This window comes from Malaclemys terrapin, chromosome 4 (genome assembly GCF_027887155.1).
Source record: "Malaclemys terrapin pileata isolate rMalTer1 chromosome 4, rMalTer1.hap1, whole genome shotgun sequence".
In the NCBI taxonomy this organism is placed as follows: domain Eukaryota; kingdom Metazoa; phylum Chordata; order Testudines; family Emydidae; genus Malaclemys; species Malaclemys terrapin.
Window position 1 is genome coordinate 33364515 of NC_071508.1, and position 27028 is coordinate 33391542.

The following is a 27028-nucleotide window of genomic DNA, read 5'->3' on the forward strand; positions in this document are numbered from 1 at the left end:
ACCTGGCTCAGTTTGCAAATAGACATCTACTGAGAGGTGCACAACACACAAATGGCCAGACAGGGAAATAGGTGTCTATTACCTTCTGTCTGAAAGGAACATCTCCGAGGTATGTCACTGCCTGGTGACCGGCTTTAACTCCAAGACCTTAAGAACGTATTTTTTATTATAGATACATGACTCTTTAAATATTACCTGTACGTACATTGCACAATGACCGTGACAACCAGTAGGCAACTGGCTCTCACTAGAGACTTCACATGCCACCCTTGGGTGAACTATTAGGCAGGTAGCCAGTCCAGGGGATCCCTGTAAAATCCTATGATCCCCTGTGCCCTCTGCCAGCTGGCATCAAGGGCTCCCTGGGTCACAGGGCCAATGTTGTATACAGAAGATATACTGGGGAAACAGAGGGGCCTCCAAGTGCACAGGGCTGTGCTGTGGGCACCACAGATGCATACTTCATGAAAATACAGAGTAATTAACATTATTTTCTCCCTGCGCATGGTCTTTGTCTCCGGTCCATGTTGTCTCTCTTACAGGCACCCAGATCCACAGAGGTGGACTGATCCTCTCTCTCGCCGCCCCCCATTTCCCTCCCCGGCTCTGGGAAACAGGCCAGAATGGGAGACTTGGGAAAGAGGAACCCTCACAAATGTCCACAAACAAACTTCCTGTCTGTGCGGAGCTGCCAGAATGGCAATGAGTTCCTCTGACATGCTCTCTGCATTCCCGCCCACCACTGGACTCTGGCCAACGAGGTGGGGAAAGCTGCCAAGGCAGAGAGAAGCCTGAGGCTTGCACAACACAACACACAGCGTCCTACCAGCCAGACAGCTAGGCAGAGTAAGTGAAGGCAGCGGGTCAGCCCCCTGCATTCCCCCTGACAGACACTTGCTGAGCCAGGGAGACCCTGAGGGTGCGGGGCTGGGGGGAGTGGGAGATCCCCAAGGGGCTGGGGGACGATTGTTAGATTGATGGGGGGAGTGGGAGATCCCCAAGGAACTGGGGGGTGATTGTTAGATTGATGGGGGGGAGTGGGAGATCCCCAAGGAACTGGGGGTGATTGTTAGGTTGTGGGGGGGGCAGGGGAGTAGGAGAGCCCCAAAGAACTGGGGGGTGATTGTTAGATTGGTGGGGGGGTGGGGGAGTGGGAGATCCAGAGCCATCTTTAGGCATACGCAGAATGCAGCCACTAAGAGGTGGACACTAAGACCCAGTGGTGGCCAAAATTTTTAGGTGCCCTACGCAGAATGGCTGCATTCTGCGTAGGGCACCTAAAAATTTTGGCCACCACTGGGTCTTAGTGTCCACCCCTTGGCTCTTCCTATCCCTGTTCTGACCCTTCCTGCAAACTCCCACAGCTGGCTGCTGCAGCCTGGTGACTCTTACTCCGGGAGGAGATCTAGTAGTAAAAAGTGAAAAAGCCTCCAGCCTGCCAGACCTATTAGCACAACACTGAAACTGTTAAAGAGCCATTCAAGTGGTAATGAAGCCATTTAACAGGCACTTGCCAAACCCCAGGTATATACTGTCAGTTTCTGAATTTACTGACAAAAACAGTTGTGAGTTACTGTAATGGTTCTGTTGTAGAGCTGTGATGCATGCCCTGGACTATGGGATGCGGGGCTATTGCAGATTATGTATTCCTTATGCCACCTGATCTTAAACTGAATTTTGCACCCCCTCGATAATCTGTTAACATGTTAGTCTTCAAGACCTTAGTTTAAAATTTGCTTTAAAATATTTCATTAATGAGTTGATGAAGATTATGAAATCACATCTCTAAAAAATCCTTGCATAGACTTTTAGATGAACAATCATCTTTAGCCTTAAATGCTTGGATCTTCAGACATATGATTTTTTAAATAAATCCTTCAAAAACCACCCTTATCTAAAATACACATTTTAATTTTAATTACTATAGTAAAAAAAACTTGCTTCCAAAGTCTTCCTGTCAATCCCTTTCTCCCTCTCCCCCGCCCCCACCCCCGCACCTTGAAGAGAGCCCTTAAAGGGACAACAGCCCTTTCCTTCCAGATAGCTGGACAAAGAGTTTCCCTTTCTTTATTTCTGACTATCTGATGAACTAGTTTTAAGAACCCTCCAGCAAAATCAGTACCTTAGTAAGATATAAAATCCTTTGTTATGCCTAAAATCTTTGGAAACATATTTTTTCAAGTTGGTGAAATTTCATAAACAGGTGTATTGTTATGGAGATCACATAAAGTAAATGAGTGTTCCCTTTTTCTAAAAGCAATGAACATTGTTATGAACACACTAAACCTCTGTGACTGATTAATTTAAAATAATGTCTTTGTTTCAGTGAGTTAAATATGTAGTAATCTGGAATGATTACTTTATGAAGGCTTAAGAGTACATTTAAAATATAAAAGCAATTTAGAAATACTGATTAAGAAAATGTAAAACAGAGAAGAGCTGCATCATGTATTCCATAATATTTAATGTTGTATTCAGCAAGACTGCTGACTCGCCCTTACTACAAAGTTTTTGCAAATAAATGTCTGCAAACTTTAGGGCATATCGAAAAACCTGTGACTGACATTTTTTATTCCCAAGTTTAGTGCTTGTAATTAGGTACCTTCTGCATGTCCATTCTGCGTGAGGAAGAGGGTACGGGGGTCTCTGTGGGGAACTGTGACTCTCTGCCACCGTGAGGTGGACCAGGCATCTCGCTATCCTTTGCTGCCTCATTCCTCCGCCCGCACCCTCCCACCCCCGGGCTGTGAGCCCAGGCTGCCATCGGGCATAGGGGCACCAATTTAATAATACTGCATAGGGCCCCATAAATCCTAAGGACAGCCCTGGGGAGATCCCCAAGGAACTGGGGGGTGATTGTTAGGTTGGGGGGCTGGGGGACTAGGAGATTTCCAAGGAACTGGGGGGAATCGTTAGATTGGCACTTGCATCGTGGTAGTTTTGAATCCATCAAGAGTCCTGAACAGCAGGAGTCAAAATGCGTCTCTGCCGATTTCCCTCTCTCTGTGTCTCTTTGAGTACATCATTTCATTTCTCCTTCCATCCTCCTTATTCCCCTATGTGCTTCTCTCTTCCCCCTCCCTCTTTCTCTCTTATCTTTCCTCCTCCTCCTCTGCATCAGTCACTCTATCCCTCCCTCCCATAGGGAGCTCGCCTGGAGATCCCCATGGTGAGCACAGCCTTGGGATCTGGTCTCCCAAATACTTTGTCCCTCCTCCTCATTTTTTGTCCTTCCCTTTGTTTCCTTCTCCCTCCCTATAGCTCTTCTACTGTATCTTCCCCTTCACACCAATTCTGTTTTTCCCTCTCACTCTCTCTCTTCCTGTTGTTTCATTTCTCACCCCCACCCCCACCCATCTCTGTTTGGTTCTGTTGTTCCCCAGGCCCTGCTTTCTCCCAGCAAATGGGGAGTGTCCTCCTTCCCTGCTTTGGCCTCCTCTCTCTAACCCCACCCACTCACTTATCCTTATCCCCTGGGATTTCTTCTCCCTTTGCTAGGGCATTCCACCCACGTGTTTGGCATGAAGCAATCTTTGAGTATGTCCATGGTTCTCTCAGAGGTCTGACTGCAGCACTGTGACATACCCGCACTAGCTTTCATCGAGCTAGTGTGGAACAAAATTGCAGTGAAGATGTGGCAGGTTTCAATGTGAGCTGTCCAAGCCCGCCCTGGATCCTGGGGACCTACTCGTATTGCTAGTCCACCAGTCTTCACTGCAGTCTACCCAGAGCGGGGTTACTCATGCCATGACCCCTTCCCCACTCCCCGAAGCCTGCAGCCTCATAACTTCCAGGTGCCTGGGATGTGACAGGGGCCAGGATCTGACCTGCTGTCCCCACAGAATGCAGCCACAGGACTGGCCTCATTAGCCCCTGCACTGCCTTTCAGTGAAGCCTGGGATTCACCCCTCCCCCAGCTCCTTCTGGAAACCCTAAGGGGTAAACCATTGGGATCATTGTACATCAAATATCCATGGGACTTCTCCCTTGGGATCCCATAGCAAGCAGGCCCCTAGGATCTCCCTTGGGATCTCCCTAGTGAGCTCACCCCTGGGATCTCTCCCCTGGGATCCCCTTGGCCAACAGGCCCCCGGGGTCTCTCCTCTGGGATCCCCTTAGAGAGCAGGTCTCTGGGATCTCTCCTCTGGGATCACCTTAGCGAGCAGGCCCCTGGGATGCCCATAGCAAGCTCACCCTTCCCCTATAGGCTATTTGTCTGAAGGGATTCCCCAGCTAGGAAGGAGTCAGCTGTCCCATTCCATTGGCAGGAGGCGGCGGATTCCCCTCTGCCTGACTGCTGCAGTGGGGAGCTGCCATTCCCCTGCCCCTGCCTTGTCCTGCTGCTGACCCCAACTTTCCCGTTCTCTCCACAGCTGGCACCAAAATGGCAACAACAGTGACAGAATCCGGGGGGGTGAAGATCGTCACAGAGGTCGTCCCGCAGACCGACCCCCGGGCTGCACAGCTGGACTCAACGGCACCACAGCCCAGCTCGGCCCAGGTCAAAGGCTTCAGGAAGGCACAGCCCAAGGCGCTGGGGGTGAGGGTCTGACATCTCTGCTGGATGAACGAAGGGGAACTGAGAGTGACCCACACACACACACACAGTGCACTTAGCGAAGGGCAGCTGGGCCCTTCCCCTTGGCTCTCTAGGAGACTAATGGACTCTCCTTCCCTTCACTTGCAAGGATGCTGTGGGTGAAGCCTAGAGAAGCAAGAATTAACCCTTGACTGTGCGTGTGCGTGTGCGTGTGCGTGTGCGTGTGTGTGTGTGTGTGTCTTAGAACTGGAATATGCGCCCTGCACATTCAGCCCTTGCCTGGCTGCTGAGATGGCCCAACAGGGGACCCAGCTAGCGCCAGCTGAACTGTAAGCATTACCCCCTCTCCCCCCACTGGATGGTCACATAGCCCCTCGCATCCCTAAAGATTCCACGCTGCAGCTCCTCCAGCCACTGAAATGCAGCCACCTCTGGGGTGACGCACAACAACTGTGCCGCAGCCATATGCAAGTGAAACAGCAGGAGGGAAATTTGGGGAAGGCAGTGTGTAATTACATGAGCCAGGAGGCCAGATCTAGCCTCCCCCTTTGGCATCTTAAAAGACCATGAGTGACCTCAGTTTTATCTCTGCTCCAAAAGGCAAGTGCCCCACTTTCCCTAGGGAGCAAGTCTGGAGCTAACCCCAAATGAAGAACACCCCTATTGCATCACCAGCCTCCCCTGGTGCTATTAACACAGCCTGAGCCCCATTTAGCTGGCGAGAGCTGGCAAGAGCACACCACAAAGTGCTACAGCTGCAGGGTTTCCTAGCTTAACAGCTCCCTGGCATCCAAAGACATAAACATCTCCCTGTGTGCCCAGAAAAATGCTGGCCAGCCAGCAATGTAAGACAGATAGGATTATCTCCATGGGAGGATTTTGGTGCCTCAACCCAGTTGATTTCCCCCATCTGCTCTCATTCTGCTGATAAGTTTAGGGTCTGGGGCTAACCCAAGGGCTGAAGCTGAGCGTGTGTGTCTCAGATACTGTGGGTCATCAGGAGATGAGCTCCTCCAGGAATGGAGGTCTGAAGTGGTGATGTGACGGAAAGTCACAATTTGTTCCCCAGGCGGGGTGGGGGGAGAAAACAGAAAATAATGACAATGGCAGTAGTGGGGATGCAGCTGCTGTTCATAACGGTACTGGGGATGGTAAAGATGATGGTTAGCATTGATGGTGGGGGTGATGGCGGTGATGATGTTGGCAGGGTGATGGGGCGATGGTGATAATGTTGGTGGGGGTGCTGGGAGTGATGATGATAATTGCAGGGTGATGGAGTTGGCAGGGGTGATGGTGATGATGATGTTAACGGGATGATGGTGCTGATGACATTGGCAGTGTGATGGGGTGATGATATTAGCAGGGTGATGGGATTGGTGGGGCTGAGGGTGGTGCTGATGGCGGGGGTGAGGCAGTTGGTGGTAGTGATGATGTTGGCGAGGGTGATGGGGCTGATAGGGGTGAGGAGGTTGGTGGGGATGATGGCGGTGATGGGGTTGGTGGCAGTGATGGGGTTGGCAGAGTGATGAGGTTGGTGGGGCTGATGACATTGGCATGGTGATGATGTTGGCGAGGGTGATATGGTTGGTGGGACTGATGGAGGTGATAATGGTGGGGATGATAGGGTTCGCAGGGTGATCGGGCTGGTTGGGCTGATGGGGGTTGTCAAAGTTAGACTCAGGACTCAGTTTGTCAGACCACTCTGTTTTATTAGCACAGTGCTCTGCTAATAACACTCAGATAATGTGAGCACCATGCAAGATTCAAACAGTCTTATTTATACAGATAAAAGGGTGCGAACTAAACAAAGGGACAGAGAGAGCAAAATTGTAAAATTTGCCTGGGGCACAATATGCATATCCTGCTTCCTTATTAACTCTTATCGATCTAAGGCTAATGCTTCACCAATCGCCCTTAAGTGGAGCAATTGATTAACAGTTAATGTCTGCTTTCCTGACACCTGGATTGCAGCATTTCTCATTTCTACTTAAAGGTACATACAGCATTCTTTAATTCATTCTATTTCTTTAATATAATTCATTTCACTTTCACAGGGTGATGATGTTGGCAGGGTGATGGGGTTGGTGAGGGTGATAGGGTTGGTGGGGATGATGGTGGTGATGATGGTGGCGGTGATAGGGTTGTCGGGGTGATGGGATGATGGGTTTGGTGGTGCTGATGACATTGGCAGGGTGATGAGATTGGTGAGGCTGATGACGGTGATGATGTTGACAGGGTGATGGGGTTCGCAGGGTCATGGGGTTGGTTGGGTTGATGGGGGTGATGATGATGTCAGGGTGATGGGGTTGGTGGGATGATGATGGTGGTGGTGATGAGGTTGGCAGGGTGATGGGGTGATAGCAAGGTGATGGAGGTAATGATGTCAGTGGTGGTGGCTATGGTGATAACAGTGATGCCATAGATCATGGTAATGCTGCTGCACATATTGTGTATAAGTGACACCAAGCTCCATCTCCTCTTCCCCTCTAGGCCATACAGATCGTATCTGGTTTCATTCAGATCTCCTTTGGGATTGCCTTGATGATAACTGAATCCCCAGCCCCAGCCCTCACTGTGGCCAGCGGAGTCTACTTCTGGATTGGCTTGCTGGTAGGCACAGACAGATCCAGGAGTGAGAAGCTCAGCCCTTTGATCCAGTTTCAGGGGCGGCAGGGGCATGGCTCAACAAATCTGCTCTGGCATATGCCCTGGACTATGGCACAGAAGGCAGTGAGCATAGCCAGGCAGGCTTTCAGAACAACAGGGAGTGTGCTATGCACTGAGCCCTTGGGAGGGGAGGAGAAGATGGTGGTGACCCTGCAAACACTTTGACAGCTCCATCAGGCCCCCCATGGTGCAGGGTCACGGCATGCAGATGTGCACCATCCTGGGCCAGAATGCCATCATCAGTGCTCACACACATCTTGGGTTGCAGGCTCACACATATCTTGGGTTGCAGGCCTGCAAATGAGGCTCATGGAAACATGGGAGAGACCCCTGAATGCTGTGGCAGACTGGCAACCCTACCCCTATGACATTGGTCTACCCCAATCCTGTCCCGGATCAGATCCATTCCCCAGGCTGGTGTGAGGGAGGGGTTCAGTCTGCTAGATTTCACCCCCCAATCACCGCTGCGACAGAGAGGCCCCAGCTCTGGCAGGGAAGAACTCCTCTGGGGTACAATGGAAATTCACCCCTACATTCAATCAGGCTCCACTGCGTATACACCCCAGTCTGGGAGATGGTAGATCTTTCCCCCCTTTCTAGTGGCGGCACCCCATAAGACACTACTGAAACTGATGCAGCCATCAGCAGGGGACTAAATTGGCCCTTATTCTTAGATCAAAAGGCTCATGCAATTCTCTCTCTGAATCCCAAGCTCAGGGTCAGTTACCCGTGCATATAGGCTTTAGAGTCCTGTCCATCTGTCATGGAGGGTATGTATCCAGATGGTGACATGGAGGAAAAGCAAATCCCATCTGGAAAACTTCACAGCCACCTTTCCATAAGGAAACACCCAGCAGATTGCACTGTGGCACCAGACAATGAACCTTTAGCTTCTGAAAACTTGGGACAATCCCAGCTCCTCTGCAATGGGAATCCCATGAGATGGGACTTGAGAGCCTGTGAGACCTCAGTCCCACCATTGAACTCCCCAAACCTGAATTTGGGTCTCTTTACACCTTGATCCTAGTGACAATCATAGAATATCAGGGTTGGAAGGGACCTCAGGAGGTCATCTAGCTCAAAGAAGGACCAATCCCCAGATCCCTAAACGCCCCCTCAAGGATTGAACTTACAACCCTGAATCTAGCAGGCCAATGCTCAAACCACTGATCTATCCCAGTCTTGTGTTTGCTTGTGGGGCAGGGCTTCCATGGCCCATAGTCCTGTGGGGTTCATTCCACCCAGTTCCAACGTGCGTGTGATTTTGAGTGGGATGGGAACCTGCCAATGACTCTTCCCAATTTGCTGTTTCCTGGGCAGCTCGTGTCCTCAGGATCTGTGCTGGTGGAGGCTGAGAGAAGAGAAAGCATCCGGCTGGTAAATATCCTCCAAGCATTTTTGTTCATGGGAGTGGGACTGGTGCAGGGCTGCACTACAGCTAGCCACAGCGGTTGATGGCACCTAGGAGGCCCTACATAGCCTGGATGTAAATTTCAGAAGCCCTGAGCCTACTTTAACTCAGGCCGTTTCTACACTGCAGCTGGGAGGTGGGATTCCCAGCTCAGGCAGACGAACATCTGCTTGCTCTGCAGCATGGCCATGGCGGCATGGGTGGTGGACCCGAGTACAACCCTGTCCAGGATCCTAGGTACATACTCAGGTTACCTGGCTTGTGCCGCTGTGGCCAGCACTGCTAGTTTTAGGCGCTAGCTCGAGTAGAGCTAGCATGTGCACGTTTACCTGAGCTGGGAGTCACATCTTCCAGTTGCTGTGTAGATGGACCCTTACACTAGGGGCTGGGATGTGCAAGGGTGGCTTTAACCATATTTGCCCAACCCTCTCCATTCCTGCATCCACCGGAATGAAGATTTGAGCCCATGGACTTTGCTGGGAGTTGATTGGGCTCCGAGCCTCACAAAATAGAGCCCTAGGACTTTAATATCACAACTGCATAACAATATAGCCCCATCGCCCCCTGCTGGAACAGATACGCTGCATCCTCCAAGTCAACATGCTCAGACTCCGTAGACCAGCACAGGAAGTCCATTCCAGACCCCAGAGCTCCCCAATGTAGGCCACGCAGCCCCAGCTGTTTCAGCCCATGGACTGTTGGCTCAGGTGCCTCAGCTGATTGGCCCGGATGTGGCAGTTGCTCGTCCTCCAAACTGTTACTTGTGTTGTGTGAGAGGAACTGGACACAAACTGGCTGCCTGCCTCTGCAGACAGCAGAGCCTTTAGAGATTACACCCTTATTATAAACGTGCCATGAGGATGGCTTTGTAATTAAGGCTTTGGCCAGGGGATCTGGAGAGCTGGTTTCTTTTCCCAGTCCTGCCACAGATTTGACCTCAGGCAAGGCACCTAACATCTCTGTGCCCCAGTTCCACACCTGTAGAGTGGGAGGCGGGGGACAGGGGTTATAACAGTTCTTTCTGCCTAGTCTGTTTGGACGGTAAGACCTTTGAGGCAGAGACTGCCTGTAGGGCCACCATTGCACTGGGGCGCTAATCTCGGTGAGTGCTGTAATGATGACAGATGTTGTGCCCTGCTCTCCTCTAATTGGCTGTGATTGATCCAGGTGAAAGTCTGCTACATTATCAGCGGCCTGGTCATCCTGGCCACCCTGACAGCTGTGATCATTCACAGCGTGGAGATCGGCCAAGACATCCCGTGGTGCAACATACATGAGGGCGGCAAAATGACCCCGCTGAACTGCTCCCAATCTGTCTACGTGGGTACCTCTTCCATTCCCCCCACTCCTGCAGCAATCCACAGCCTCTTTGCAGGGCCTGACTGGGTCTAGCACTCCAGGAGACCTGGGATCATCCCTCTCAGGACCCACTGGCTCTGCAACATGAGAAAAGAAACTCAGCAAGGGGCAACAAATCCCTCTGTCCACCTGATTGGGGGTGGGGGGTTCAATCAAACAAGAGGGGCGGGAAGCTCTAGTAGTTATTCACTAGACCAGGGTGGGTCAGGAGACCTCAGCTCTGTCACTGACTTGCTCTGCAATCCCACTCTATGCCTCAGTTTCCCCATCTAGGAAATGGGGCTAATAGTGCCTTTCTCAGGTGAGTTGGCCATCATAATGTTTGCGAAGCCCCTTGAGAGGCTCAGATGCAAGCGGTGCTGCCAACTCTTGCAGATTTATTTGAGTTGCACAATATTTGGTGTTTTTCTTAAAGCCCCAGCTCCTGGACTAGGTTGATTAGTTGAGACTCTCAGCTGCCATTTAAAACCAAAAAAAAAAGTAAGGTTCCTCCAGGCTTCTGGCTGTGGGGAACCAAAAGGCAAATAAAATGAACCCCATATTTGGGGGGGGGGTGTTAAATCTCATGATTTTTACACCAAACTTGCAATTCTTTGAGGCTCATGATTTTTGCTTGCTTGAGATTAGCAATAAGTAGGGAGAGGTTAGGAACGGGCTCTTTTGTTAACGGGGTGCCTCCACAACAGCAGCATTGCCCCAGGGCTAGATGGGGCCCACACTGAGAACTGCTTCAACTCAGCACCCTGAGATTTAAAGAGACCAGTTTTTCCTTGGCCCGCTGGTATAATGATACCATCAGTATGTAGCCCGGAATGGGGACTGGATCATTCAGCTGAACAGCCTTATGGGAGGAAGCTCAGGAGTGGGTGTAGGGTCAGTGTGAGGGTGTTATGGGTCCCCATAGCACCTGGTGCACAAGAGCTACTTGTGAGCCTGGCTCTTTAGCTCAACCTGTAAAGACTCAATAGTTTAGTTCTAGAGATTCCCCAGTTCAGTTCCCCCAGCGGCTAGCTAAGTGAGTGCTTGTAATTTTAACACCGTTTCCAATACACCACACTCCAGAGGCTCCAAGCTCAGTTCCTGGTGCGCCAGCCAAGATGGCAGCCATCACAATGGCCGTAGTGAGGGGAACAGTACATAGACTATGCTTTAATACGTGGCCTTTGCGGGGCCCATATTGTGCCATGAGAAGCTGCCCCGCTTCCCCCCTTCCTGCCCTCCACCCTGTTGCCAAACCCTCCTCCCTCAAACACGCTAGGTGGGTCACTGAAATCTACCTGGGACCCCATGGGTGTGACCTGGCCCACGGCCCTGCCAAAGCTATGAGCGTCTCTGGTGAGCTTCACAGAGTGAGTGAGAACAAGGGGCAGGAGAAGAGCCAGAGACGAAGGAGGGGCAGGGCGCTAGACTCTGAAACAAGACAGGCTCTGCCCAGCTCAGCCCTGGGAGGAGAAGGGATTCCCTTTGGTTGTACTGGGAGAGTCACTGCCTAATGCAGCCAATTTGAGTCCTAGTCAGTGCCACGCAGGACCCAACACATAGTATGTCTGGCCACTGGATGGCTGGGCCCCATTGCCATGACCTGCCCCCTATCAGGGCATGTGGCAGAGAGGAGAGCTCAGGCAGTCCTCACCCCCTCGCTGTGTAGTAATGACACCTCCCAGCTGGGGCACAGGCCTCCCCCGGGATGAGGTGGCTCCGTGCAATGGGGTTGCTGGATGACTTCCCCTGGGCTTTCTTCCCCACAGATTCTGAGTCATGGGATTAACTCGATATTCATCCTGCTGTGCCTGCTGGAGCTATGCACGGCCATCGCCGCCTTGGTGTATGGACACAAGGCCTTGAAACAGCAGGACTACACGCAGATGGTGAGGCTAGAGCCCAGACACACTCCCTGCCCTCCAACCCTGGAGCAACCGTGCACACACAGTGCTCCTCATCTCAGGCCTGATCCATAGCCCATTGACATCAGCAGAAAGACTCCCCTTCCCTTAGCCCTTGAGAGAGCTCCTGCCCCATTGCTCTGACAATGGAGCCACTAGCTGAGCCCCGTTGACATCAATGAGGGTTTGTCCAGGGATTTCAGTGGGAGCAAAATCAGATCCCCTTGACCCCTTTCCTTGGGGAAAGGGGAATTCATTTCCCATGTTGGATCAGTCCAGCGCTTTACCTCTATGTTGATCCACCAAAGGATTCTAACCCTCCCCTGGATGAACTACTGTCAGAAAAGGCGGAGGTGGGGAGGGGCCAAATGCTGGTTTTCGATGTGATCCTGATGAGATGGGAAGGTGAATTCTGTTCTCTGATTATTCCCCAGGTGCTGTGATGGAGCAGAGGCCAACTTTGCTCCTCCCACCCCCAGGTGCACTGAGAACATGATGGAGATTTCCTGCATTGGAGCCACAGTGACATGGACCCTTGGCCACTTCTTCACCTTCCCAGGCAGGACGGCAGAGGGAGCAAACTCTGAGCCCCAACATCTCCTGCAGCCCACCCTACCCCCCCCCACTCTTCTGTGTCTAGGGGATAGGGGCAAATGCTGAGCCAGACACCACTATTCCTGAGCCCCCAACTGAGAGATGAGAGCAGCTTTAATGCTCAAAGTATCCGCTGACTTTCCCCACAAACTCTCCTGTCTGTAACCTACTGCAGCCCATGACCTCTCTCAGGACCCTCCTCACAGAATCCCCTCGTGGACTCTGACCCCTGAATTCTCCCCCCCCCCCCGAAATTAGGAGGCAGGAGACTCTGACTTTCTGCACCCCAAAACCCTCCCCTGATTCCTAAACGCTCCAGCCTGTATGGGGACGGTGAAAACAAACTGACCCACACACACCTTCCCTGGCCCCTCAAACTCGCCAGTCAGTAATGGGGGAGGAGCTGGAATGAGACTGAACCCAGGCCTCCCTCTCCCCTCAAATCCTCCTATGATCCCTGGAACTCTCTGCAACCAGAGCACAAGACAGTGAACTCCAAAGCCATCCTTCCGTCCTGCTCACACCTCTCCCCCAATTCCACAAACCCTCCCGTCTGCACAGGCAAACAAGACGGATGGGGAAAACAGCGGGAGTCAACAGGATTATGGAGTAGAAGTTGATCCATCCCTTTTTCTTGGTCTTTGCCCCCTGGTCCCCTCACACAACTTTACTGCACCAAGGCAGACAGTGGGGGTCTGTTTAATTTTTTTTTATTTGTGTTGCAGTAAAGGAGTGCTGTAAGCAATGGGCTGTGGATAGAAGGTAACAGATTCGGTAACCAGATATAAACACTTCTATTACGTGATAGAACATACAGGGCAGCGTGTGATATATTAAAAAAAAAAAAAAAACACTAGAGACATGACATCCTGATTGTCCCAGAACAGAGCAGTGATGCCATGATCTCCATGTAAATGCCACATTCAGCCCTCAGTAACTCCTGATGTCTTGGGCTTCTACCAAGAACTTGGCCCCTCTGTCTCCTGAAAATCCTCACTCGTTCTCCTTTCATGTTGTACTATCCCATCTAGATCACATGTTTTATGGACCAGCCTTTAGCACTTGACTTCTTTGCTGATTTCCAGGTCCTTAGAATGATTTCTTCAGCCATTGCTGATGCTCTCAAACAACATATTTCTGAGGGGAAGTCAAATCCTTAGCAGCTGTCAGGACTTGTAGAATAAAGCGCTTAGGACCACCAGGGTTACTGCTATTTAAAATCACATTCACTCACCTCCTAACTTCTTCCCAATCTTCTTTGGTTTTATGGCAGTGGTCATCCAACTCTTTCACTCTGAGGATCATGTCATAAAAGAAAGATCTTCTCACTGATCTCCCTTCCCTTCCAGTATCCCAGTTGTCTTCCAGTACCCCACCACTCCTATTGCTTGGATCTTAAAATGTCTCATTCTGTAACCCACCAGGAAGGATTTAGTGTGCCACAACGGGAAAGCCACACCTCTAGGGCAATATAAATGTATCAGATTTCCTTGTTCCCTTCACTGCTCCAGCAAGAATCCACCCCTCGTGTGTTGCCAGGTTGATTCTACCGTGCAAATGCTAAAGATGCTTTTTTTTTTTTTTTGCTATATTAGCCTGAGCTTACAGTATTATTATAACAAATGTTCCCACAGAATGTTATGTCTATCTACATCCCTATCTGTTCATTCAAAACCAAGCTTACCTTTCGAATTTGAGAAGTGTTCACTAGAGGTTAGAACCTTACCAGTCCGGATTCTGAGTGATACTGACTAGAGCTAGTCAGGAATTTTTCAGCAAAAAAAAATTTTTTTTTTGGAAATGCCAATTCACTGAAACCAAAACGGTTTGTGAGAAAAGGGTGGTTTTGAGGAAGTTCTTGTTTTGAAAAATTTGAGGACAAAAGAGTTAGAATTTTATTTTTCAAACAAAAAAAATCAATTTTTTCAGTGCAAAACTACTTTTTGTTTAGAAATTTAAGCTAATGATAGCAAAAAAAGGTAATTAAAAAAGGTAAAAATCAAAATGAAATGTTTTGATCGACAGAAACTAAAAAAAAATTCAGATTTTTCAGTTTGCAAAATGTTTTGAGATTTTCACATTTCATCCCGATTTGGGCCAAGAAAAATTTCAAAATCTCAAAAATTTTATCAAGATGGGATCCGTTTTCTACCCAGTTTTATTACTGAGTACTCAGAGTTCTAGTTCACTGCACTGGGCATTGCAGATATTCAGCGCGGCTTAGGGTCAGCTGTTAGACAACGACAGCAGAAAGTGTTATATAGACTGGATCAGAATACTAGAATTTGTCCCCGGATCTTTCCACAGGAAAAATTCTGTTTTTAAATTTTCCGATTGGAAAACGTTGGTTTTCTGTGGGGCATTTCAAAACTAAAGCAAAAAAAAACCCACACTCATTTTGTTTTGAAATGCCACTTTGAAACAAAACGAGATTTATTGTTGCATTTCAAAATGTAGATTTGAAATTAAAAATTTCAGTGTCTTTCAATTTATACTCTTTCATTTCAACTTTTGAAAACTGAAGAAATTGGGATGGTTACCCCCCACTCCCTTTTTTCACTTTTTCCAGTGAAGAAAAATGGGGAACAAGTTGAGAAAAGTAAAAATAAAATGAAATACTTGTTCACACTTTTTTTCAGTTGTAAAAGAAATTACAAATTAAATAAAGTAGCACTTTTAATGACTTTTAAAAAAACTTTTCACATCTTTTCAGTTCAAAAGAGCTTTTCACTGTTTTAACTCTTCCGAGTTGGAAGAAGTTTAAAAAAGAGGGCAGGGAGGATTTCAACCACTTTTTTGCTTCCTCCATTGAAAAAAACAAAGAGGAGAAAGTCACCAAAAGAGGAACTTCCAAAACATCCCCAAACCCAAAGGAAAACTGAACTTTTTCAGTATCTGAAAAAAAACAACATTTTAAGTCAAAAATGAAAGAATAAATGTTCCTTTAGCTGTGGAATGTCAACAAAAAGGCTTGTTGCAAAATGTCACTTCAAAATACCCTGGACATTGATTCCTTAGGAAACGCTTGTTTACATAAGGAAACTAACCAGAATAACTATTTCAGAATAGCTCCCCATCTGGACATTCTATTCCAGAATAAAAGCCACTTTACTCCAGAATGTGCTTCCAAAGTGGAGTAACTTTTCTGGAATGAAATCACTTTTATTCTGGAATACAGCATCCAACTAGTCTGCTCAATATCATGGTGCCGACAAACTGCAACATAAGAGAATCAAGAGATGGTGACAATGTGAACTGCTTAAACAGTTTTACATACACCAATACAGAGGTAACTGGGTGAACCTATCTGGCCTAGGTTATGTAGAAGGTCAGACTAGAATGGTCTAATACAGGGGTCTCCAACGCGGTGCCCGTGGGTGCCATGGCACCCTCCGGGGCGTCTTAAGTGCTCCCGCGTACTGGCGGGCGGACGAGCATCCACCGAAATGCCACCGAAAAGCAGCGTCATCCAGAGGCATCACCACCAAAATGCCACCTAATGACGATGCCGCTTGTCGGCGGATTTTCGGTGGATGCTCGTCCGCCGTCACGGTCCTCTGTGGCTCGTCAGACGAAAAAGGTTGGGGACCACTGGTCTAATGGCTCTTTCTGGCCTTAAAAACTATGAATCTAAATCTTTGGAAAATGAGGTCCGTGGGACACACTGCCTTATTTAAACTGGTGAACGGGCAAGCGTCAGGATTCTGCTTAGAGCTCACACCTTTTATTATGTCAATCTCACAATGAATGTCTTTTCTGCATATAACAGGGGTGGCCAACCTGTGACTCCGGAGCCACATGCGGCTCTTCAGACGTTAATATGTGGCTCCTTACATAGGCACCGACTCCGGGGCTGGAGCTACAGGTGCCAACTTTCCAATGTGCCGAGGGGTGCTCACTGCTCAACCCCTGGCTCTGCCACAGGCCCTGCCCCCACTCCACCCCTTCCTTCCCCCTCCCCTGAGCCTACCCCCCCCAAGCCTCCTGCATGCCACAAAACAGCTGATTAGGAGGTGCAGGGAGGGAGGGGGAGGTGCTGATTGGTGGGGCTGCCGGTGGGTGGGAGGCACTGGGAGTGTGGTTGAGGAGCTGATGGGCTGCTGACATATTACTGTGGCCCTTTGGCAATGTACATTGGTAAATTCCGGCTCCTTGTCAGGCTCAGGTTGGCCACCCTGGCATATAATCAGCACATGGCAATATTAGCATTAGCGCTGAAGAGAATAACCGCATAATGCTGCTGTTCTGAACAACTGTGTTATCATTTCAGTATATACCAGCCTCTTCCCGTGCAATTGCCTTTTCAGATTAAAAGTGCTATTATTTTGTGAAATGCTTTGTTCCTCATTTTGCTCCCTGATCATCACCTAGAGCCTGCACCCTTGACCTCCTCCAGCGCCCCAACACCCAGCCCCAGCCCTGAACTCCTCCTACACCTCAACTCCCTCCTGGAGCCAGTACCCCACACCCCCACCCCCACCCAACCCAACTCCTTGCCCCAGCCCCGAGCCCCCTCTTGTCCTACAAACCTCTTGGCCCCATCCCAAAGACCCCTCCTGCACCCCAAACCCCTCATCCCCAGCCCCACCCCAGAACCCCCAGCCCCACCCCAGTGCCCCCAGCCAGAGCCTTCACCCACCATGCTCCAACCCCCTGCCTCAGCTGAGCCCCCTCCTCCACCCCAAACCCCTCATCCCAGCCCCACCCCAGAGCCCACCCCCCCCCAATGAAAATGGAAAAGTGAGCAAGGGAGGGAGCGGGGCCTCAGAGCAGTGGTGGATAGGTGCAGGACTTCAGGGCCGGGGCAAGGCTGTTCAGGTTTCTGCCATTAGAAAGTTGGCAACCCTACCTTTCCTTCTGATGCCCCTCACCAACATGGCGGACGGGGTGGGCTCTTGAATGGTTCCCCTCACAAACATGGCGGACAGGGGGGCGGGCTCTTCGATGGTGCCCCTCACAAACATGGCACCTTACGTTGGTGTGCTTTGATTCTGAGTACGCGTAGATTCGGGAACGGTTCCTGTCGCTCGCGCCAATGACGTCGCTGGCACGCTGAGAGGGACGCGGCGGGAGGCTGGAGCTGGACACGTGGGGATGGAGCCGGCTCGGGGCTTCAGGGCCAGGAGGCGGCTGCGGAGGAGCCGGAGGCTGCAGGCGCTGGGGCTAGAGCCGGCGCCCGAGCGACGCCGGGAGGAGCCTCTGGCTCCGCCGCTCGGCCCCGAGGACGGGCAAGCAGGTGCCCCCGGGGAGCCCGGCCGCGGCGAGACCCTGGGGGTGGCATCGGCACCGGCCCTGGCCCTGCAGCGGCGGAATCCGGCCAAGGAGGCGCCGGCGGTTCCCAAGGGAAAACCTAAATCCGGGCGGGTGTGGAAGGATCCCGGCAAGAAGCGGTGAGGGGGGAGGCCGGGCGCGAAGGTGGGGTACGGGAGTGGGGAGCCTGAGGTGCGGGGGGGGCAGGAGTAAGACCATGGAGTGTGGGGGAGGGGGAAGACTAGGGTAGAGTTGGGGGTGATATAAGGAGGCTTATGGCGCTGGCATCTAGGAAGGCTTGTGACTTTCCCCATGATGTATTACAAACAGAGGGAATTGGAGATGGGCACTAATGCTAAATTGGCACCCAGGATAACGCCTTTCCCCTTTGTAAAAGTGCTTTGGAGTCTGTTCCGTGTGAAGCTGTCTTAATGTAAATGCTCCCCTCTGTGTGTTGGTGGCTAATGGGAATTCTTTCTCTCCTCTCTTCTTCTTTAGGTTTTCCCATATGATTCAGGACAAGCCCCTCCGCACCTCCTGGGAGCGAAAGATGAAAGAGCGCCAGGAGAAGAAAATAGTCAAGGATTTTGCCCAGCATCTTCAGGAAGAAAAACAGAGGGCGCGTGAGGTAATGGGACGGGATGGTGCAACACAGCTCATTGCCCAATTATCCCAACCCCGTGTGTGTGTGTCTCTCCCCTCCCCTGTACCCACATGTTATCACAGCAGTAAACTAGGCTGCAAGAGGAGGCCTGCAAGGGTTAATGAACCCCAAAATTTGATGGTATCCTGACCTTGGAATTGCCATCCCTCTGCCTGTTGTGATCAAGTAACCTTGCTGTACTGTCTCAGTTCTTTCACCTCTAAGTCTCCAGGGCAGAAATGCCTCTCTCAGGCTATAGAAGTCTCCCCCATACACCCCAGCTCTAGTTCCCACCTCAGCTTGCCTTTTGTTTGCCTCTAACTTAAGTGTCATTCTTGAGCCTGACCTCTCTCCTTTCCACCTCCCTCCTGTCCAGCGTCTGGGACCTTCCTTGTTGCCTCCATTGCAGCATTGCTTGTGCATGCTGCTGCTTCGGCTCCACCCCGATCTTTGGCTCTCCTTCCTATGATTTCCCTGTGTTTCAGCTCTCCACATTAATGATAAATACGAGGGGATACAAATCTGAGGTGCCAAGCCTGCTATGTCAGGATCTAAGCTGACCACTAGGAACAGCCTGGGCTCCAGGAGAAACTTCTGTTTGGGGAGGTTGTTCCATATGTGGTGTGAGGGTTGTTTGCACCTTCCTCTACAGCATCTGGTGCGGGCTGCTGTCAGAGACCGGATATTGGGCTGGATGGATCTCACCTCTGATCTGGGGTGGCAGTTTGCATGTGCAGACACCTACTGCCATGTGCCGATCCCCTCACTTCTGTCCTGAAACAATTCCACTGGTTTTCTGTTCCATTCCTGATCCAGTTTTGTTTAAAAACCTGCCACATCCTAGCTCCAGGCTATCTCATGGACTGTCTCCTCTTTGCTCTAGCCACCTTCTCTCTTCCTTCACACCATGCAACTTAATTGTATTGCCTTTTCTTCTGACACCAGCGTCGCTCCTCTGTTGGATGGTAGCAAATGTTTGGGGCCTTGCTGGTTATTTTTCCAGTAGAGGAGAAATCAGTGACATAGACTGGGTATAATCTAAGTTTGACTTTGATGTAGTTATGCTATACGTAGGTTTGGCAGAATTCAATTTTTATTTTTTTTATCATTTTGATGGATAATATGAATGTTTATTTTTAAACATTTTTTTGTTTTTTTATTTAAATGTTCACAATTGTATGAAATTATAGGGGGGGGGGGTCAGACAATAATTATTTAGTGACAGTCAAACACCGAGATTCAAAGAGCTAAAGCTTTATGGCTGTTAAAACACAAATTATCAACATTGTGTCAAAATATGCAACGTAAATAGCTTTAAATCAAACCCTAATAAGTTCTCAAGCAGCACTTTTCTTACTTTGCCCATCTGTATCTTTCAATTACTATCGCGAGAAATATTTTTCATCAATTTCAGCGTGTATGATGAAATCAACATTTACTGATAAATATCTAATACTTCCAAGCTTACCCATACACCAGTTCTGGAACAGAGGTGGTCAAACAGCATACAGGGCAAATTTATTCTTCTGGGAATTTCTGAACAGCACTAGAGCCTGGTTCCCAGAGAGCAACTCTGCCCCCAGAATTGGCTGATCAGAGAAGTGAGCAAACTCATAGACTCTAAGGTCAGAAGGGACCATTATGATCATCTAGTCTGACCTCCTGCATGATGCGGGCCACAAAAGCTGACCCACCCACTCCTGGAATAATTCTCTCCCTTGACTCAGCTGTTGAAGTCCCCAAATCGTGATTTAAAGACTTCAAATCGCTGAGAATCCTCCAGTAAGCGACCCCTGCCCCATGCTGCGGAGGAAGGCGAAAAACCTCCAGGGCCTCTGCCAATCTACCCTAGAGGAAAATTCCTTCCCGACCCCAAATATGGCGATTAGCTGAACCCCAAGCATGTGGGCAAGATTCTCTAGCCAGACCCTCTGGAAAAAGTTCTCTGTAGTAACTTAATATCCCATCATTGACCATTGTTACTAATTACCAGCGATGGCACGTTATTGACCTATTGACTAAAATCACGTTATCCCATCAAACCATCCCCTCCATAACTTATCAAGCTTAATCTTAAAGCCAGAGAGGTCTTTTGCCCCCACTGTTTCCCTCGGAAGGCTGTTCCAAAACTTCACCCCTCTGATGGTTAGAAACCTTCGTCTAATTTCAAGCCTAAACTTCCCGACGGCCAGTTTATATCCATTTGTTCTCGTGTCCACATTAGTACTGAGCTGAAATAATTCCTCTCCCTCCCTGGTATTTATCACTCTGATATATTTAAAGAGAGCAAGCATATCCCCCCTCAGCCTTCTTTTGGTTAAGGTAAACAAACTGAGCTCCTCGAGTCTCCTTTCATACGACAGATTTTCCATTCCTCGGATCATCCTAGTGGCCCTTCTTTGTACCCATTCCAGTTTGATTTCATCCTTTTTAAACATGGGAGACCAGAACTGCGCACACGACTCCAAATGAGGTCTCACCAGTGCCTTGTATAACGGAACCAGCACCTCCTTATCCCTACTAGAAATACCTCGCCTAATGCATCCCAAGACCGCATTAGCTTTTTTTCACTGCCACGTCACATTGCCGACTCATAGTTATCCTGCGATCAACCAGGACTCCGAGGTCCTTCTCCTCTTCCATTACTTCCAACTGATGTGTCCCCAGCTTATAACTAAAATTCTTGTTAGTCATCCCTAAATGCATAACCTTACACTTCTCACTATTACATTTCATCCTATTACTATTACTCCAGTTTACAAGGTCATCCAAATCTCCCTGCAGGATATCCCGATCCTTCTCCGAATTGGCAATACCGCCCAACTTTGTGTCATCCGCAAACTTTATCAGCCCACTCCTACATTTGGTTCCGAGGTCAGTAATGAATAGATTAAATAAAATCGGACCCAAAACCGAATCTTGAGGAACTCCACTGGTAACCTCCCTCCAACCTGACAGTTCACCTTTCAGTACGACCCGCTACAGTCTCCCCTTTAACCAGTTCTTTATCCACCTCTGGATTTTCATATCGATCCCCATCTTTTCCAATTTAACCAATAATTCCTCATGCGGTACCGTATCAAATGCTTTACTGAAATCGAGGTATATTAGATCCACCACATTTCCTTTATCTAAAAAATCTGTTACTTTCTCAAAGAAGGAGATCAGGTTGGTTTGGCACAATCTACCTTTCGTAAAACCGTGTTGTAATTTGTCCCAATTTGCATTGACCTCAAGGTCCTTAACTACTTTCTCCTTCAACATTTTTTCCAAGAGCTTGCATATTACAGATGTTAAACTAACAGGCCTGTAGTTACCCGGGTCACTTTTTTTCCCCTTCTTGAAAATAGGAACCACATTAGCTATTCTCCAGTCAAATGGTACCACCCCCGAGTTTACAGATTCATTAAAAATTATCACTAATGGGCTTGCAATTTCTCGCACCAGTTCTTTTAATATTCTTGGCTGAAGATCATCCGGTCCGCCCGATTTAGTCCCGTTAAGCTGTTCGAGTTTGGCTTCTACCTCGGATACGGTAATGTCAACCCCCACTCCTTTATTCCTATCCGTCTCACTTCCACTATTCCTCAGCCCTTCATTAGCCTCATTAAATACTGATGCAAAATATTCATTTAGATATTGTGCCATGCCTAGATTATCCTTAATCTCCACTCCATCTACAGTCTTAAGCGGTCCCACTTCTTCTTTCTTTGTTTTCTTCCTATTTATATGGCTATAAAAGCTCTTACTATTGGTTTTAATTCCCCTTGCAAGGTCCAACTCTACACAGCTTTTGGCTTTTCTCACTCCATCTCTACATGCTCTGACCTCAATAAGGTAGGTTTCTTTGCTGATCCCTCCCATCTTCCACTCCCTGTACGCTTTCTGTTTTTTCTTAATGACCCCTCTGAGACGCTTGCTCATCCAGCTTGGTCTAAATCTCCTGCCTACGAACCGTTTTCCCTTTCTCGGGATACAGGCCTCCGACAGCTCCTGCAACTTCAACTTGAAATAATCCCAGGCACCTTCCACCTTTAGATCCCTAAATATGTTAGTCCAATCCACTTCCCTAACTAGTCCCCTTAATTTATTAAAGTTAGCCCTTTTGAAATCGTAAACCTTAGTCTCAGATTTAATTCTGTTAATCTTTCCATTTAGTTTAAACCGAATTAGCTCATGATCACTCGAGCCAAAGTTGTCCCCTACAACCATTTCCTCAACGAGGTCCTCACTACTCACCAAAACTAAATCTAAAATGGCATCCCCCCTCGTCGGTTCAGCAGCTACTTGATGAAGGAATTCATCAGCTATCACGTCTAGGAAAATCTGAGCCCTATTATTGTTACTAGCATTTGTTCCCCAGTCTATATCCGGGAAGTTAAAGTCTCCCATGATTACACAGTTCCTATTAGTATTTACTTCCCTAAAAACGTTAAAGAGTTCTCTGTCCATATCCAGGCTAGATCCCGGCGGTCTATAGCACACCCCAAGCACTATCCCCATTGATGTGGCTTCCTCCTTCCCAGGATCACTGCTCCCAGAACCTTGCATAACCCAAAACTAAATGACCCAGCATGTCTGTCTAAGAGTCACACTGTTTAAAGGGACGGTCTCCAATTCCAATATGCTATACTTCAAGCCACTCCTTGATCTTCTCTTTATCAGTCTGTAGGTACCTACATAAGGAACAGAAATTTGATAATAGAGGGCTCTTTAATCTAGCAGACAAAGGCATAACAAGATCCAATGACTGGAAATTGAAGCTAGATAAATGCAGACTTGAAATAAAGTGCAAATTTAAGCTCAGACTAGATGATCACAATGGTCTTGTCTGGCTTTTAAATCTATAACACTTGTGCACTAAGAAAAAGAATTTGGGAAAGGTATAGAACAGTGCCACCTGCTGGAACCACTCCAAGGAATTAAGCCCAACAGCTGGTGCATAAGCCCCCTCTGGTACATAACACAGTAGCCCAACTGCTCAGTGGCACAGGTCCCCACACACTCGTCACCCCAGTTTCCTGACATTTACTGTCTTTTCTGGCCCCCCCATTGGATACAGAGTGCAAAGCAAGGGGTGTGTCCTGCTATTCAAAGCCCTGTGTAAGAGTGTCTCTGGCCACCTGAGATCGCCTCTCCTTCCTGCAACTCCGATCCCAGCATTCCACTGAAGCAGTGAAACACCCCCCCTCCCCCCACCAGTGGGAGAGGCTTATGAAGGGAGGCAGAACTTCCATAGCAGAGGTCCCTAGATTATGGAGCTCTCACCCACTCATTGTGTTGATTCCCCTGTCCTCCTGGAAGGATCTCTAAGCACAGACACACAACTAATTATTAAAGTACCTAGAGAGAACCTCACTGGGCCTGGTGCAAGAGCCTTCTCCTCTGCATCTCTTGCCCTCCCTGTACTCTCTTGCCTCGCTGATTCCATCTCTCTTACGATCTTTGCTGTGGACCTCTCTCACCTTTTCTGCCTCTTCCCCCTCTGCTCCCGTTCCTGAGCATGACTCTAGAATGCAGTTTCCCTGAATGGCAGGATATAAAATCAAAGCTTCACTCTACTGTTTCTGCAGGAGAAAAAGCAGCGCCGGGAAGAGAACTTGAAACGACGCCTGGAGAACGAGCGGAAGGCAGAGATCGTACAAGTGGTGAGTATCCTGGCTTTTTAGCATCTCCTGCAGGGAGACCCAGAACCCACCTTTCCAACATGGGATGGATTCATTTGGGGGGCTTCTCCTCCCGTACTCACTGTGTCCTGGTTGCTGCTCAGAAAACCATATTTGTGTTGAGGCCTGACACATGCTCATGTCAGATTTTTGTGAATTGCTGGGGTCAACCCAGTTTTTCTCCCTGCAGAGAATGGTTCTTGTTGAGTGCCCATGGCAGGGACAAGAGAGTGAAAATGAACAGAGAGAGAGAGAGAAATCCAGATGAATAGTTGGAAAAACAGCCTCACACTGGAATCTATGAGTCTCTGGAATAGTCTTTTGTTGCATGTGGAGCCCATTACTAAAACTGTTCAGAGCTAGACTAGGCAGAGCCCTGCTGGCCATACTTTAGGGAACAGCACCACTTTGGGCCCCAAGATGCATGACTTGCCCTAGTGCAGTGGTTCCCAAACTTTAACAGCCCGCGAATGCCTTTCACTAAACTGTGAAATCTCATGAACCCCCTCCTAAAAATGAATATTTTCAGGGATTTAAGTTTAAATTTCCTCAGTGTGATGGATGCCCCAACTGCCTGGCCCCGCTCTTCCTGGGGCTCGGGCTGCCAGCCCCGGGCGGAGCGCTGGGGTTTGGGCTGCCAGCTCCCTCATTGACAGGGGCAGGGCTCGGGCTGCCGGCCCCAACTGCCCGGCCCCGCTCTCCCTGGGGCTCGGGCTGCCAGCCCTGCATGGGTAATGCTAGGGTTTGGGCTGCCGGCTCCCCCACTGACGGGGGCAGGGCTCGGGCTGCCAGCCCCAACTGCCCGGCTCCGCTCTCCCTCAGGCTCGGGCTGCCAGCCCCCCGCAGAGTGCTGGGGTTCGTGCTGCCGGCTCCCCCACTGACCACTGGGACTCGGGCTGCCAGCCCCAACTGCCCGGCCCCATCCTCCCTGGGGCTCGGGCTGCCAGCCCTGCACGGAGCGCTGGGGTTCGGGCTGCCAGCTCCCCCGCTGACGGGGGCAGGGCTCGGGCTGCTGGCCCCAACTGCCCGGCCCCGCTCTCCCTGGGGCTTGGGTGGTCAGCCCCGCGCGGAGCGCTGGGGTTCGGGCTGCCGGCTTCCCCGCTGACGGGGGCAGGGCTCGGGCTGCCAGCCCCAACTGCCCGGCCCCGCTCTCCGTGGGGCTTGGGTTGTCAGCCCCGCACGGAGTGCTGGGGTTCGGGCTGCCAGCTCCCCTGCTGACCGCCGGGACTTGGGCTGCCAGCCCCAGTTGCCCGGCCCCGCTCTCCCTGGGGCTCGGGGTGTCTGCCCTGCAACCGGGTCCCACCTGCTGTCTCCAATGCCCAGGGTCCTCTGTCCGCCATTAGTGAAATTTTTCTGGCGAACCCCAGTTTGGGAACCACTGCCCCAGTGCTATGGGTGGCTGAAAACTTTCCACTGAAACTGTTTTTGACTGAAAATTGGAGGATTAACTTTTTGTTTTGTTTTGTTTTTTGGGGGGTGAGAACTGTCTTTTTTTTCATTTGAAAAACTGAAATGTTTCCATTTGGAAAAGGTGCCATGGTGCCTCCTAGGAGTTGTAGTTGAGTTACCTCATGCTCCCATTCTTCTCTATGGGCTGGACTCCCCAACCAGACTACATTTCCCATGATGCACCACAGGCACGACTACCCATTATATACAGTTTCACGAAGGGACAGTGTGATGCATCATGGGAGATGTAGTCTGACCAGGCAGCCCAGCCTATAGAGGGGAAGTGGGATTATGAGGCACTTGAAATACAACTCTCATGAGATACCTCATGAGATACCAGCAGCATTTTTTTCTGACCAGCTGTCCCCAAGAGGTGTTTTGTCCTTGGTCTGTGTTGTTCCATGGCTGAGGTTCACAGCTTTTCTCTCTTGTTCCACCCCTACAGATCCGGAATCCGCTCAAGCTGAAGCGTGCCAAGAAGAAGCAGCTACGCCGGATCGAGAAGCGGGATACGCTGGCATTACTGCAGAAACGCCAGGCGCAGCGCAAAGAGGCCAAGGAGTGAGGCTGCAGCAGGGAAGGGGAATAAAGCCTCGGGGCAGCTGATTCTTTGGGGTCCATCTGTCCTGACACTGCTTTTCCAGCTATCCTGCCCACCGCCTCCTTATGCCTCTGCTGGGGACTCCCCATCACCTCTCCTCCCTGCTGTGGGCTGATCAGCCACACTGAGTACACGCTGCTGGCTCACACGCAAGAGGCAGGGGGTTATACAAACCCACAGTCTGCACGGCTGCTCTTAAATGGAAACCTGCATAGTCTTCTCTTGCACCAGTGAGGCAGGATGCTGCAGTCCACGGCGCTGGGAAGTGTCATAAGCCCCGATGGGACAGGGATGAGGTGTCCTCATACTGCCTGACTTGGGGCAAAAAAAACAAAGACCGTGGCAGCTGAGCCAATGTGTGAACTAGAGCCCCTGGTGTTAAAGGCCCTGAATCCTCTTAAGCAGCACACACTCACTTGCTTGTGGAGCTGGTGGGAGCAGGGCTGGAGCAGGGAGCTGCTTCTGGTGTCTGTCTTGGCCTGTGCCTCAATAATTTGATCTTCTGTTAGGAGGAACAACGTGGAAAAAGATTTGGGTTTGTAGGGACCTGGGTTGTGGGCTGGGTGCTGTGTCTGTTGCTATCTTATATTTTTAATGGGCTGTTGCCTTGGTCTGCGGTAAAGGACAGAAGTCCCAGCTGCCCAGAGTAGGCCAAGCTTCTCTCCCATCAATCTGCCTCTTCCCCAGGTTTGAGGTGGGTGTTCGTCCTTCTTGCCTTAGCCAATTGTTGGCCTTTCTGCTGAGACTAACAATGGGAGAGTGGGTTTTTATTTTGCTGGACTCCCATTGGAAGTCAGCCTGAGGTGACCCACTAACTCTCTGAAGAGGTTCCTGGCAACAGCTAGGAGAGGATGATGAGGGTGGATTGCTCCCAACCACGTCATGGCTGTATGTGAGAAGGGATTTGTTGATCCATGCAGAAATATTGCTCTGGCCAAAGAAATGAAACCGAAAATACCAGCCAA

General features: G+C 49.8%; 2 protein-coding genes across 3 annotated transcripts; both read left to right on the forward strand.

Annotated features, from left to right (window-relative positions):
- The first annotated feature begins 736 nt into the window (after nucleotides 1-736).
- Nucleotides 737-16787, forward strand: LOC128836231 (uncharacterized). Of its 2 annotated transcripts, XM_054026292.1 has the most exons (7): nucleotides 737-846; nucleotides 4374-4540; nucleotides 7031-7150; nucleotides 8528-8584; nucleotides 9786-9938; nucleotides 11726-11845; nucleotides 12295-16787. In XM_054026292.1, the coding sequence occupies exons 2-7, from the start codon at nucleotides 4385-4387 to the stop codon at nucleotides 12301-12303; spliced, it is 615 nt and encodes a 204-aa protein (XP_053882267.1). In that variant the 5' UTR covers nucleotides 737-846; nucleotides 4374-4384; the 3' UTR covers nucleotides 12304-16787. The 2 variants fall into 2 exon arrangements, with proteins under 2 accessions (XP_053882267.1, XP_053882268.1); XM_054026293.1 differs by lacking the exon at nucleotides 11726-11845.
- A 601-nt stretch (nucleotides 16788-17388) lies between these two features.
- On the forward strand, nucleotides 17389-27028 carry CCDC86 (coiled-coil domain containing 86). The gene is made up of 4 exons (XM_054026187.1): nucleotides 17389-17844; nucleotides 18203-18332; nucleotides 23921-23995; nucleotides 25908-27028. Exons 1-4 carry the CDS (start codon nucleotides 17549-17551, stop codon nucleotides 26025-26027), a joined length of 621 nt encoding a protein of 206 aa, XP_053882162.1. The 5' UTR covers nucleotides 17389-17548; the 3' UTR covers nucleotides 26028-27028.

Bases quoted from the DNA above. Each gene is read 5' to 3' on its own strand.
- CCDC86 (XM_054026187.1), top strand. From the start codon at position 17,549: ATGGAGCCGGCTCGGGGCTTCAGGGCCAGGAGGCGGCTGCGGAGGAGC. The intron at 18,333-23,920 runs GTAATGGGACGG...CTGTTTCTGCAG, and splicing joins AAAAACAGAGGGCGCGTGAG to GAGAAAAAGCAGCGCCGGGA. The intron at 23,996-25,907 runs GTGAGTATCCTG...CCACCCCTACAG, and splicing joins AGGCAGAGATCGTACAAGTG to ATCCGGAATCCGCTCAAGCT.
- LOC128836231 (XM_054026292.1), top strand. From the start codon at position 4,385: ATGGCAACAACAGTGACAGAATCCGGGGGGGTGAAGATCGTCACAGAG. The intron at 4,541-7,030 runs GTGAGGGTCTGA...CTTCCCCTCTAG, and splicing joins CACAGCCCAAGGCGCTGGGG to GCCATACAGATCGTATCTGG. The intron at 8,585-9,785 runs GTAAATATCCTC...TGATTGATCCAG, and splicing joins GAAGAGAAAGCATCCGGCTG to GTGAAAGTCTGCTACATTAT.